The sequence below is a fragment of the Aedes aegypti genome, chromosome 3 (genome assembly GCF_002204515.2).
Source record: "Aedes aegypti strain LVP_AGWG chromosome 3, AaegL5.0 Primary Assembly, whole genome shotgun sequence".
Lineage (NCBI taxonomy): Eukaryota > Metazoa > Arthropoda > Insecta > Diptera > Culicidae > Aedes > Aedes aegypti.
The window spans coordinates 179,507,789-179,522,873 of record NC_035109.1 but is presented as its reverse complement, the minus strand read 5'-3'; the positions used below and the strand labels follow the sequence as shown (position 1 = coordinate 179,522,873).

At 36.6% G+C, this 15,085-nt stretch overlaps 1 protein-coding gene across 2 annotated transcripts in view; it reads right to left on the bottom strand.

The window, feature by feature from the left end:
- LOC5578544 overlaps nt 1-15,085 on the bottom strand; it is a 625,448-nt gene that overhangs the window by 480,387 nt on the left and 129,976 nt on the right. Inside the window, exon 3 of one of the 2 annotated variants that reach the window (XM_021853771.1) lies at nt 10,177-10,770. In XM_021853771.1, coding sequence (XP_021709463.1) covers nt 10,177-10,231 — 55 coding nt within the window. In that variant the 5' untranslated portion in view covers nt 10,232-10,770. The remainder of the gene's footprint in view (nt 1-10,176; nt 10,771-15,085) is intronic. The other variant, XM_021853772.1, reaches the window with a different exon arrangement.

The window sequence follows — 15,085 nt, the reverse complement described above, 5'->3', positions numbered from 1 at the left end:
GGATGGACATGACGGTTTACAACAGCCTACTTGATGGCAAGACGAAGTTTGCCTGGACCACTAGTTTTAAGATAAAATGTAAGTTATGTACTGAATAATTGAATAAATAAAATTAAAGAAAAATATAAAAATAATCTTATTTGTTTCATAGAAAAGAAAAAATCCCTTGGAATGGAAAAGAAACAGTTTTTTTTTCAGCTTTGCTTAACGGTGTAATGTTTCATGAAAAATATAATCCAATCCGACTTATACTCCATTAAAACCAATCCCATATCGTTTCTTTCAGATCTTTTAGAAAATTTGCAATTGTTTTGATAAAAAAAACCTTGTTTTTCTGATGCTTCGATTGAAATATCGGTTTTCAAAGAAAAGGCTAATATGGTCATTTTTCACAAAATTGACCATAAATCAGGAACAAAAAAAAGTACGTCCTAAAAGTTACTAGAATTGAAGTTTATAAAGTTTCCTTCTCAAAAATATTTTAATAAAAAATTTACGCGAGTTCGGGCATAGATTTTCCAGCTTTTCTTTATGAATTTCCCAAACGGTGAAAAATTTTGTGGAAAACTTTTTCCAGTTCTACGATGCTTCGTTCTTGAGTTATGATTTTTCAATGTAAGTAGTGTCAAGGGAAAACAAAAAATTTCCACCTGAGTTTTCCGGAAAAATAGGCGACCCTGAATTTTTCTCAATTTTTTTATTCATATATCCATGAGCCCTGCCTGTGGAAAAAGTTTCATGAAAATCTGAGACCCTTCGGCCCAATTTGTACGATAATAAAAAAAAATCCCCACTTGTTAAAAAAAATGTTGAAACAATTCATAGGAAAATATATCGGGAAATCGTTAGACAAATTTGTAATATTATAGTATTGTAAAAATCGCTCAAAAATCCTTTGTTGTGGTTTTTGATGCAAATCTAGGAAGCAAACATTATAAAACGTTTGATTGATTTATTGATGTACAGTATTGAGAAGTGCTAAACGGTCTTTTCAGCAAAAACCACTTGAAAATGCTCTGTAGATACCTATAATTGCTTCCGTTAAAACTTATTTATCGGACAAATTTGTTGATAATAAATTGTATTTTAAAGGAGCTGTGTACCGTGGTCAATCAAAATCCGGACGGTACCATTATCCGGACAGTCTGATTGTTTTCATCAAATTAAATATGAAATCAAACAAAAAATGTAGGTTTTTTATTTTTGTTCATAGCTTTCAATATTGCTCTTTATTTTAATTCATAGTTTCATCTTGCAATCCTTTGCTATGAAATATAAAAAATAAAAACAAATTGCCAGCCCCAGTTGGACGTTGTTTCTCCAAAGAACCAAATCCAATAGTGAAGTTTTCGACAAGAACGTCAGCCACTCTCGGCTTACAATGAAGCTACTAAATATTGCAATTTGAAATTATACGTCTCTGAAAAGTGTATGGAATAATTGTTTTCAAGTGTAGTGCACGGGAAAGTGGGAAAACTTGCGTAAATATGCATTTGTCGTGTGAAAAAAGGCTACCTCGCCCGCTGTCCGGATTTATAGGCTAATGATCATTAACCCGGACATACCGTAAAAACCTAATATTTATTGAGCATTTGGAAGATATTTTAATGTAAATTGCTGCAAAACTGTTTAATTACATAACAAAAAGTGTAAGCAGTTATAAGACTATGAATTTATGCAAGAAAAATGTTGATATTGTGGATCATTCCAGTGAACCTAGAATGCAGGCTGTTGGCATGCGGTGCAGGTAAATTTAATTGTAATTCCACTCAACATTTTGGCTTTTCATACGTTTTTAATCACACGTATGCAAATAACTCTATTATATTGAAGATTTTAGGCTCGATTGACGTGCCTTTAATCAGTTTTTCATGTGTATTGTCAACCAAAACGCTTCTGCCCGGATTTCGATTCAAAACCGTCCGGCTTATTGGTGCATGTGTCCGGATTTAAGAACACGTCATGCTTCATTAATTTAACGTTTTATATGTTAAACTTGTATTTTTAACTTTTTTTTTTACCCAAACTCAATAACCCAAACTGAATAACAATAATACGTGTACTAATTGTGACAGCAACATATTTAAACCAGCGTTTAAACTTTCGGCGTCGCTTAAGTGTCCGGGTAATGATACATCACGGTAGTGTCTATTAAAACCTATATTTAAAACCTCATCATATTTGCCTTTCAAAGATATCGATAAAACTAACAAGACTGCACTAAGTCATGTTAAAACCTTCTTAAATCTCAACTGTCTGATGTTATTGGAATGCAGTCTGCGTGTGATTACCAATATAATTATGTCGATAATGTTAATTCTCTACATGGAATATGAGTTAATCAGAACACGAAAATAAAACTGGCAAATTTTCTTTTCGTACAATTATCTGATTACCGTTTGTAGCATATTTTTACCATGCTTGCCTAAACTTCCCGTTCTAGTGAGACAACGATACCGCACATAACAGATGAGCTACACGAACAAACTTTCATCTTTCAGGCACTTATCACTTACCATTTTCTGCATCAGTACAACCGATGAACCACGGATCTTATCACAACAATTCATTCAAGTGAAATCATAATTAGATACGTAACAAAGCAAATTAAGTTCATTTAATTACATCACAAAATCATATCTTCCGATTTGTTTTACCTTTTTGACTGCACTTGCTTTCCTGAGTTAATGCGTTTAAGCCAAGGGTCCCAAAAAACCTATTTGTCTTAGCGGAGAACAAATAATCTGATTTAGGAATATTTTAGCCAGTGGAGGGTTTTGCGAAAGGATTCATAAGATCATGAATGATTATATTGAACGAAATAATCAAAAAAATATATAAAAATAATTGCCATTTCGGGTTCATGCGTGGGAAATTTCAATTTATGATTGTGATGAGCATGCCATCATTCCGAAAATGGAATGAAATAAAATATTAGATAGTCAATTATGATGTAGTAATTGTGGCGTGTTGTTGTAAATCGAAAAATTTTGTGTCGTTCCACCAGTAAATTTACTTTGGCATGAATTTCACGCGATGGAAAGGAAATTTACTGCCACGCAAAAAATGATGATTTTAATTTATTAATATGATTCGGCAGATATCATGATGATATCAATACTATAAAAAGGTTATGATTTATAAACAACTTGTTGGCTGATGTTTGTTCAATCGTAAGCTCTTAATGTTGGTTTTATTCCGTGTTTTAGGATATCGCAAAAGATCTAATACCGCTAGTTGAGCTCAATAAGACTATATAACAGCTCTTATGTATGTTTTATAGTACACTACAATTTATAGTACATTACAATGTATGCAAACAATGCAAAACCAAAAAGGTTAGAAGCGGTCTTAAGGTATAGTCTTAACAACCTCCTGTAGTGTGGGCCTCTTCGGGTTTAACGGAGTTTTATCAAAGGTTTATTAAGGTTGTTAAGTCTAATAAGTTCTTAAATGAGTTTTAACGATGTGGTAGTAAGTAAGTTCTAAAATGAGTTTTAACAGCTTGTAGTAAATGAAAAAACTAAAAATTACTTGGGATATGTAGAGAACGTTTTGGAATAAACCTTGAAAAAAAATCTTCTGAACTAGAAATATCTTCCTGGTACTCAGTCAATGAATGTTAGAAATGAGGAAAATTATTCACTTGAGTTGGTAAAGGAATGCATAAGAAAACTGCAAGATTTATTCCTCCTCAGTTAAGTTTTTAATCGGAACTTGTATGTATGCTTGAGAAATCCGGGTGGACATTTTTAAAACCTCCGTTACAATTTTTTTTTTCAAATCTCCTAATAAATTGACAATTATATAGGGACGCCAGATATATATTGACTTTTCAGTGATTTCATGCCCAAAGCAATGCTTTCAGAGATTATTATGAAAAATTATCGATAACATTGTTCAGAATATTCTGTAGAGTTTTTACTAACGTAGAGTCTGATGAAATCCAGTAAATTTTTTTTGTTAAAAATTCCGGAAAAAATTTGTAAACGAGTTGTTGGAAGTATTTTCTTGTTTTCTTCAATGAAACCTTAGAGGAATTTCTGGATACGTTTCATAAAAGAAAAATATTGGTGATATCCATGGCATAATTTTATATGAGTTACCAGGAGACATTTTAAAAGAAATATCCGGATGAATTGCTTAAGGTCATCCGCTGCTTTGAAGTGATTTACAAAAAAAAAAAAAACAAAAAATACCTGAAGAAATTTCGATTACCTATAAATTTCATGGAGGAATCATTCGGGATTGTTCAGTGAAACCCGTTGAGGAATCTTTACAATATTTCCCAAAACAAATTTAACAAATCATTGGTAGAAATACCTGTAGTTGTCTCTAAGGCATTGGTTTTAAATTAAGGCTGATATGAATATTATTTTCCTTTGTTCTGTTTAACCTTATCAGGGTTTTGAAGTTTTCAAAGTCCATAAACCCAAATGAACAAGGACACCAAGTACAACTTAAATATATTACTTGTTGTCACAGTTCAAAAGAAAAAATGTTAAATTATTTTTTTCTTTTTATTTCATTTGTTTGTACCCAAGTTTGTTTATTTTTTCCCAGGTTGAGCCTCCCAAATGAGTTCAGACATGAAGGAAAATTAATATTTGTATCAATATAAATAGTAAATATAAAATCAAAAAAATCCCAGGAAACAATTTGTAGGTAATAAATAAACTTGCCTGCTTGACTAAAGCTTTAAAACAGCCGTGGTTGTTGAACAAAAGTATTAAGTGTATTCAGTGATGATCAAATGTTGCATATATTCTTAGTACTTTAGTTCCTCACTTTCTTGGCATTTTAATAGGAAGTAGAGCCAAACTTGATGCAACGTTGGTTGATAATTTAGTTTAGTTGTCTAAAAGCCTCTCTATTATAATTGAAGATGAGCTGTTTCTATAGATCCAAACTCTGTTGCGCATAACAATTGAATGACAAGCTTTTACAACTTTTAGTAACACTTGTTTCGTCACTTTTTAACAATACCTAAATGGGTCAGAACGGCATTGAAGATATGTTTGCTTTAAAAAGCATTGAATTCAACTTTTCAACCACCCGTAATACAAAAACTCTTAAACATAGCTGTAGGTATATCGTAGTTTAAAAATGGCAGCAGTATGATAGTAATCATTTTTACCGGTTCAGATTCAAATTTTCGATCACAAGCATTCTTCAATTTCCCAAGAAACAATTTTTTCCTTGAAAAAAGTTTATGATAGCTGTTTTATTCAGCTATTGGTTGTTTAATAATTGCCTTATTAAAAATAAAATAAATAAAAATGGTATGGTGTTTGTATGTCACGAAATGGCTTACAAACGGGTCAAAGGATTTGAGTGATTCTTTCTCAGTTTTGTTCATCAAGGGTTCCAACGTGTTTGTGTAAATAAAAATCCCAGGATATTCACCGGGAAAGTTGAAAAAACGAGCGCGAACAAAACTATCATTTTATATGGGACGATCAAAAGCGTTTTTCAACAGCCTACTTGATGGCAAGACGAAGTTTGCCGGGACCACTAGTTAAAAATAAAACTATACTTAAAACTTTATTCGTCCAAAAATGGAGAATCTATTTAACAACAAACCATTTGATTAACGTAATATAGTACATGTTTATTCAATGACCTTACCTCGGCTCTTAAACAGTGATAACATTATGAATATACTCTACAATGTGTATTCATCAATTAAACCACCAGTTATCCATCGAACATTCAGAAATGCTTGTTCAGTGTTTATCTAACAGGGATTTATAACGAGCAATAACTAAATTGTGGATGAAAAATTGAAGAAGTTCATATTAGATCACCGTCATTTAAAAAGAGCCTTTGTACAGTGTTAATTTTACGGCATGTTCTCATGAAGTAACTACTCATCTATTTTTTAACTGGGATAAAGCTGATAGCTTGAATAAGTCTTGCGTCAAGCAAAACACTTAGACAATGTTTAAACAGCATATGTACAATAAAATGTTGGATTGTCTTATTATATGTTTAAATACTGCTCCTTACCGGCTGATCTATATAACCTTGGTTGGAGCAGTGGAGATGCATGCACTTGTAAATTGGAAGGTCCCGAGTTTGAGCCTCGATATCACAGCAATGTTTGATTAGCTTGAATTTAATAATGAAGCGTCAAATTATTAAAATTAATGTTGAAGAAGCATCGAACAAACATCTTTTTATACGTTCATACAATTCATTCTATAAATAAATATTATGATGTAGTTTAGCTGAACCAAACACTTAAACAAACTGTATTCAACTTGTGTTTTTGTTGAACTAATGTTGAACAAAGCCTACTGTTTTGTATACTCGTTATCATAAGTAAAAATGGCACCTACCTAATCAGCATACCTGGATGTTCACTGTATACCTGGTGGTTTAACCCCTCTACCGGCAGCTTCATTTTTTACCCCTAAAAGAATATTCAAACCCGCGATAACTTTTTTGTTTCTCGATATTTTTGCACCATTCTTTCACAAGATCTCAAAAAACTCTTCTAGTTTAAGAATCCGTTTCGATATTATTCATTGGTGATCTAGTTTTGAAGATATTCCGATGTTCCTTGGGGGACCGACATTTTCCATATAAAATGTCTTTGGTTGCCATTATGTTTTTGGTCAATTTATCAAAAAAATAAAATATGTATTATACAAGGCCAGGTAATAAGGAGCTTCTCTGAAAAAATCATACAAATCGGTTCAGAATTCTTGTAGAAATCAAAAACTTACGATATGAGGTTTTTTAGAGTTTTCAAGATCTTTATTCGTCCAGCATTGTACCAGATATACAAATGCTCATTACTCAAAGACGGCTGCACCAAATTACGGTAGAGGGGTTAAATGTTGAATGAACATTGTAGAGTATATTTATAATTTTATTACTGTTTAACAGCCGAGGTAAGGTCATTGAATAAATATGCACTATATAACGTTAATAAAATGGTTGTTATTATTGAAAAGATTATCCATTTCTGGGTCAATAAGGCTTGAATAATAGTTTAATGTTAACTAAGTCAATCGTTAAGCAACTAACAGCCTTATAAAACAGCTCTGAGAAACTTTTTTTAAAGCAAAAAAAATATCTTGGGTTTGGCTCACTCATTGTACACCCCCCCTAGCTGCGCTACTGCCAAAACACCATGAGTGTCATTTTCACACATCTTAAAAGATCGTTAGTTTGCCTGATTTCTGCAAAATTTCCTAAAGTTTCACGACGCACAGAGAAACTTATCATTGAAGTGCTTCTTTGTGTGTCGTATATTTTGCAAATAAGAAGAACGAATCATCTCAGGAGCAGGTTTTCCAGCATGTGTAAAAATTACACACCTAATGTGTTGGTCCAGAAGAGCTCGATTTTGTGCAAATCGTATTCAATGTTGTCTTACTTTGTTGAAGCGTAAAAACATGTTGAAAACTATACGGCTTTATTAATGAACGTAAAGACTGTGATGAACAAATCTTGTAAATTCCATAGCTTTATTTCTGTCCTTCAAATGTTATTGTCGTTTGAGAATATGATTCAAAATTATTGTACCATCTGTGATTGTTATTTTTACTTATTATTATTCTATTTATGACTTATTACCCTACAAACCTATTCCATGGGATTCACAACATAATTTTCTGATCATTTGCATCATAATTTTCTGAAGTTTGCCCAATTTATTTAAGCGTGCCAAAAATGTTTAACAATAGAGGCATTCAAGTTATAAACATGAGCATGAACTTTCATGATTGTATAACTCGTACTCCGTCATTCACTCGAATACTCTAAATTGTACAAGGAACCAAAAGACGGAACTCAGGAGTTGCTAACTATCTTCAGTGTATGATTTTAAGAAATCCAAACATTGCAAAGACAATAACGGTGCCGGCCACGACATTATGGGGAAGGAATGTTAATATGACATAAATTGTTACTAAAGACAGAGTAGGGCGCCGGATCTTATTCTTGGCCCTTTTGATTCACTTCGGCAGTGTATTTTTACACAATTCGGCTGAGAAAAAACTCCATGCCAAATTGAATCATGGAAGTGCCCAAGTAGCTCTGCACCCTATATATTCTTCTGTTTTTAAATGTATGTCACGATAAGAAGTTGTTGTTAGTGGAAAGGTTTCAGAAGCTACACGTTCTGGATTTTCCTTGGTAATTTATGCGATTTATGTAACGCTTCAAAAGTCATCCAAAACATATGTCATTTGGTTGAATCACTTACCATTCGTTGATTTTTCTTGTGTTGTGCTACTTTTTTTTAATTTTAAGAATAGAAGTGAAAGTATACGTCCTTCAATATGTATTCTGCAATAAATGAATTTAAGTACACCGACACTTGGAGTGTCGAATCAATCATAGTCTTTTGATCAAATACACAAATGCAATGTTCATACAATGCAATGAATATGTCCCTCATTCATAAAAAAAAATCATTAATTTTTTTTTTAACAAAAATCGTTGCAATCTTCTATTGTCACTTTAAATATTAAGGTAAGAATAGGGTAGAAATTTGTAAAAATATGAACAAATTATTTAAATAACTGCGCCACTGTGCAGCTCCATGAAAAGCGCCGAAGGATGATGGCACACACTGAGACTGAGAGTGTATCATGTTTCACCTGTCTAAGCTGAAAGGGAGAGATAGGTGATGCTATATTTTTATCAAGCTAACGCGTACATTAGCCTCGAAGCTTAAGTGGAAAATCACATGCTCTCCCCCTTTTCTACCCGGCCGCAGTACGGATCAAGAAAGTGGTGATTTGGGAGTCGTTTTGGCAATGTGTGTTCATGGCATGCTTAACGGAACGAGACATGAGCAAATTTGTAGCAGGCAATTTACATGGCAGTTTGCGGTCGAAAATTTCAAACAAACAGGGTTTGATTGTAACGCTTGAATTTTATTGCACATGAGGGAACATAATGAAAGAGTAAGGTAAATTTAGTAGGGCCGGACGTTCGAAATAAGGAAAGGTTTAAGTGTCTGAATATTTGGCCGAATATTGTTTGGTAGAACTCTATTGAGCCGGAGCCATCTGGTTGTTAGGCCGAATGTAGTTTGGTCGAATTATGAACTGAAAGTATAATGAGATCGCTACAACGCTGATTTGTAACACTGTTAAGTATGGCCAAATGGTAAATCAACTAAACAGTTTGTAGTTTTTTTTTTGTGTTAGTGGACGCCATGTTTGTCGCAATGAAGAAAAATAAAACTAACATGTTTATCAAGGTGAAGATGAAACGAAGCCAAACCTCAAATATTCAAAAGCACGAATTTGGAGAACCGAACATCCATTTAAGCTGAAAACTTAATCGATTGGTCACTTGCTGGGTAGTACCAATCGATTAAGTTTTCAGCTCAAACGGGTGTTCGGTTCTCCAGATTTGTGCTCTTGAAAACTTGAAGTTTGGCTTTGATTCATCTTCACGTTAAGGACGAAATAAGAATTGTGATATAGATATTTAAAACTGTTGAACTTCAAGATGGGTAAATAAAATACGATAACTATGAGAATTGTAATTCATCCACACTATGTTTAATCAATCAATCAATTTGAACGGCAATTATTTGTTAAAATTTACAACAAACGGTTAACAGCTATACCCTTGAAAAAGGCCCAATAAAAGAGCCGAAACGTCAGGCAAAGCAAACATACCGTTTTGATTTTTATTTTTTCCATGACTGAGAAAGCCTAATAAACATAGTTTTAATAAGAGAATAATTGATGTGTCAGAATTTAAACTCCGTTATAGAGTGTTCCAGAAAGTATGGGCACAACTTTACCATACTTCCATTTCAAGACTAGTGCAGATAAAAATATGATTTTCACACATTTTATTCTTGGAGTTGTCAAGAGTACATTTGGAATTTCGGGCAATATGTTTGTTGATGGTGTATATTTCTTGAAGCTCCTCTTATCAGTTTTGCACAAATGTCGTTATTTCTAAGCAACTTTGTTTTACGAAATTTGTGTTGATGTGTCAAATCAAAATAATAGTAACAATCAAAAAAGATAACCTACTCAAAATAATTGATTAGATTAGAACCTTTATCCAGATAGATCTGCTGCTTTCGCACATGGATGATAATGACCGACAATCCAATCACAATCAATAAACAAATTGATTCCCGACAAACATGTTACCAAAGTGATGCAAATAACCGCTGGTAATATCACTTACCTTTCACGAGAGCCACCAATGCTAAGGCGAGCATCATCAAATGCTTGTAATCCATTTCGTCCAGCTAGATTCGATTAACCGGCAACAAATCGACAAAACCGCAACCTCCTTCTCAATTATCACTTTCCAGCTGAGCACCGTTCCTAAGAAGGAATCCCTTTTCAAATCACTTTCACTTCCAGTAAGTAGAACCGCGTTCGATGAACATAGCCAGCCTTTTCCAGGCTTCAACCAGATTATCAAGGTTCGGGCGTCGAAAATCTTCAATTTGCATCGCTCGTCATCATTCACGTTTAATTCATTTTCATAAATTCAATTAGCATCGCATTTTCTTTTTAATGTCTGGCATCACCGCACAACATCATGTCGATATACGCGCCCGAAACATGTTCACTGAATGTCGGTCGAGATTTGGGAATGGCTGAAAGGAAATGGAGTGGGTAAAAGGGTTGTTTTTCCGCTGACGAGGTTGTTCAAAATAGCGAGCATCGCATTTTCGCGCACTTTATTCAGTTATGTACCGGCATCGCACGTGGTTGATATCGGATTCCTTGTTTTTCGGCCGGCATTCCACGTGTTAATCGAAAGCTCGTGCTGTGGAATACGCATCAAATTTGAATAATTATAATTGGATAGAATTAGTTGAATTCATGAAATGTTGAATTTGTAATTGATTGAACAGGGAAATGTTGCCAGACTTGCATTCGGTTTAATGCGATTTAAATATTCGTTGATAGTCGTTTTCAATTCGTTCTTCTATATAATACACTGAAACCTCCATTTACGTAAATTACAACCCAGAATGGTTCAATAAAATATGTCTAATCAAGTTTCGTAACCAACGATTATTTACGATTATCGAAAAACAAACGTTAGTATTGCCACCCAAAAAGGCTCAATGAAATGTTTTCTAACCAGTTTTCACATCAAAGATTGTTTAAGGTAATTCAAAAACTTCTTTGAGCGAAGGCGTTTGTATTGATATGTGTAACCAGAGATTCTTTGGAGGCTAAAAATAAGGTTCTTTCTCAAGCAAACTAATACAAATTTGGAGTCCAACAGCTGTCTGAGCGGGGACGAACCTGGTATATTGGTAAGAACACTGATAGTTACACTTATGATGGAAAACTTTTAGTGACGACTTTCTTCAGAAGGTAAGTAATGTCGTTGATCCCTAGACGAACAAGCCCAAGGCTAAAAATCTAGTTAATAAAGATAAAAAACTGACTGAGCTTATCCAGAAACTCCGTTGAATAAAGGATTTCAGATCAACAAACATAATAAATCAATAAGATTTACTCTCATGGCGGCTGTTTTTCAGTATAGTAAGCGTTGCGTTTTATAATTTGCAATAAATTCATTCTTATGTAAACTCTCTACCTGACCGGTCAAGTTTTGTCTGCTATCAGGTTAAGGGCCACTAGCAGAAACGGCCGATCACCAAACCGAAAGTATTTATTTACGTCAAGATTTTTTTCCTGCAAGATTTGAGTTAAAAATCGAAAGAAAATGGGCGGATTGAGACGTTCCAACGGCGGAAAAAGAAATTCAGCTGGAAACGGAAACAGTGGTGACGCAGTAGGTGGAAACAGTTCTGGAAATCAAACCGGTGGAGGTGAAGACATTCAACCCGGAGGCGAACAAGCGGATGGCATTCCGAGATTTCCAGGTGGTGGTATGGGACGTGGTGGATAGTGGTGCCTCCGGAGGGCATCCAGGTAGATCTTCTTCTTCTTTCTGGCATTACGTCCCCACTGGGACAGAGCCTGCTTCTCAGGTTAGTGTTCTTATGAGCACTTCCACAGTTATTAAATGAGAGCTTACTGTGCCAATGACCATTTTTGCATGCGTATATCGTGTGGCAGGTACAGAGATACTCTATGCCCTGGGAAGCCGAGAAAATTTCCAACCCGGAAAAGATCCTCGACCGGTGGGATTCGAACCCACGACCCTCAGCTTGGTCTTGCTGAATAGCTGCGCGTTTACCGCTACGGCTATCTGGGCCTCCACCCAGGTAGATGTGGATCTTATAGAGCGAGCTTTCTTGACCATTTGCTTCAGCATTGAAACATACAACTATGGCTTATGAGCATGGTCAAGCCTGAAGATAGCTTTCCAGGAGTGCGGAAGAACTCGGAAGATTGATTTGCTTCGCAAGCTGACTCGGTTGGAGCTTGAAGATTATTCGTCGGTGGAGGAGTACGTCGACGAGATAATCTCCACTAGCCACAAACTCGAAGAAATTGGATTCATGTTGGTTTTCGCTGATTTTGCTGATGGGATTGCTAAGGCGCTTTAAACACATCCTCATAGGGCTCGACGCGTCAGGAGTCTGACGGAGGACGTGGTCAAATTGAAAATTCTTCAAGGTGTGATCCGTGATCAAGATGCCGGATGCGGTGATGCGAATGGAGCGTTGCTGGTACACAACAAGAAGATAAATACAGCGTGCGGTGTTTCAAGAACTAAAAGCTAGGACATTTCGTATCAGAATGTCAGCAAAAATCCAAGGTAGTCGGAGCTTCTGGTCATCATAAGGATGCGGCATTGCTAGCGTTGCACAAGTCGGTGCATCAGACGGAAGACTGGATCCTGGACTCTGTGGTGGGGCGACATATGTGCATATCCTAAGCGACTCTCGTGGCTCCCTAGAAGACATTTGAATAAGTTTACGTAGCCAATGCTCAAGAGATTCCCGTGGCGGCTGTTGGAAGCGTGAAGCCTACGTGGAAACCAAACGGCTAGGAAGATCAAATGACTGATAATGGACAGAAGTATCTAGTTAAGAACTTTCCAAATTTCTTGAAGAGTGGAATACGGCACAAAAGGACAGTACAGCCCGCAGCAGAACAAATTGCTCATTGAACCTAAGATGCAGGCTCTGTCCCATTGAGGACGTAATGCCAAGGCGGAAAGTGTTGAAGAGCTAATGGGTATTCAAGGTCTAGACGATCGCGGATGGCTCCATTGGACAGTATAAGGCGTGACTTGTCGTCAAGGGCTGGTCACAAGTGAAAGGCGTGTACTAACAGGACACTTTCTTGCTTTCGTCCGCTACGCAACTCTGCGTTAGCTCCTTGCGAAGCTGGATCTGGTGGTGCTCAAAAGGACACGGTGAGCGCTTTCCTGCAGGGTGATTTGCAGAGATCTTCATGGAACAGCCAGAAGAGCTTCGGGACGATAGAGCACCGAGGAAGTTTTGCAGGCTACAGAAGGCATTCTATGACCTGAAGCAAGCCAGCAGAGAATTGAACCGGAAACTGGACACGTAGCTCAAGCAAATGGGTTTCAAGTGATCAATGTATGACACTTGCGCCTACTATCGGGTGGAGGAAGGAAAGGTCGTCATCGTTGCAATATATATGGACGATTTTCTGATCCTTTCAAACGATCAGCGGTTGGTAAACCAGATCAGGCAGCAGCTTTGTGTGGAGTTCAAAATGAAGGGTCTGGGACCGGTCAAATAGGTGTTAGGACTTCGAGTGACCAGATCGGACGACGTTGTGGCAATCGACCAAGAACAGCAGTTTGTTAAGTTCAATATTATCGACTGCAATGCTGCTCCAAATTCTCTTGATGTGAATCAGCGGCTCACCAAGGAAATGTGTCCTTCATCTGAAGAAGAAAAGGTAAACTTGAAGAACATTCCGTACAGAGAACTTGTTGGTGGATTACAGTTCGTTGCGCAGTGTACCAGGCCGGACATCAGTCATGCGGTAAGTCTGGTCAGCAGTTTTGCAGCAACCCTGAACTGGCGCATTGGACAGCTGCCAAGAGGACACTTCGATACTTAAGGGCTACAAAGGACGAAAAGCGGACATACACGGGGACCGGAGAGACGAGTGCCCACGTCTACAGCAGTGCAGATTATTAATGATCTCGATACACGACGGTATGTGAGCGAATACACATTCCTGGAGAGTGGTGGCGTTGTTAACTGGAATTCTAAGAGGCAATCTACCGTTGTACTTTCGACAACCGAAGCGGAGTGCATGGCTCTAACCACAGCGACACAAGAGGCCCTGTGGTGGAGAGGATTCCTGCGCGAGCTTCACTGGACGAACGGTGCTCTGGTAATCCATTGCGACAACAAGAGTGCTGTCAACCTGGTGGAGCGTGTAGTTAGCTACTCGGCATGTAGCACGCGTATCGCCATCAGGCATCACTACGTTCGAGAGTAAATTGAAACCAACACCATCAAGTTGGACTATGTGGCATCCGAACTTCAAGTGGCGAACATTATAACCAAAGCGTTTCCTGGTCCGAAGCATACTGAAGATAGGAAGAAGCTTGGGGTTTTATAAATTCACGCTAAATGAGGGAATGTTTGCATAGTGAGCGTTGCGTTTTATGATTTGACTACTTGACCGCTCAAGTTGTCTCTGCCATCACTCATGAGCGTATACCTCTAACCTCGCTTTGATTTCAACTACGCTCCCAGGTAATTAAATAACGATTATTTGGTGTAACACAATTTTATTAGTTTAAGCTATCTCGGACCTCAATTTTCCTCGATATACTTCAACGACGTGAACCATGTGTTAAAAGGGGTTGTGCTGCTTTTCTCCGAATGTTGATTCCCCGAATGTCGTTTCCCCGAACGTCCGTTCTCCGAATGTCATTTTCTCGAATATCCCGTTTCTCCGAATAACCCACTTCCCCGAAAAGTTTTGGCAATCATAATTGTCATAACTTTTTACATTTCAGGGAAGTGATCGTACTGATCATGTGATATGCACCCTTTTTTTTTTTTTTGATTGCCGGTTCTTACAAGTTTTACCGTCCTCAGCGTTTTTAGCAACATGCGCATAGTCGAGAAAGACCAAATACATCCTTCTTTCTATTGCTTATCGTTCTTTCTAGTTCACCATCTTGCCATTAAAAACTATTAGAGCACCTATTTTAACAG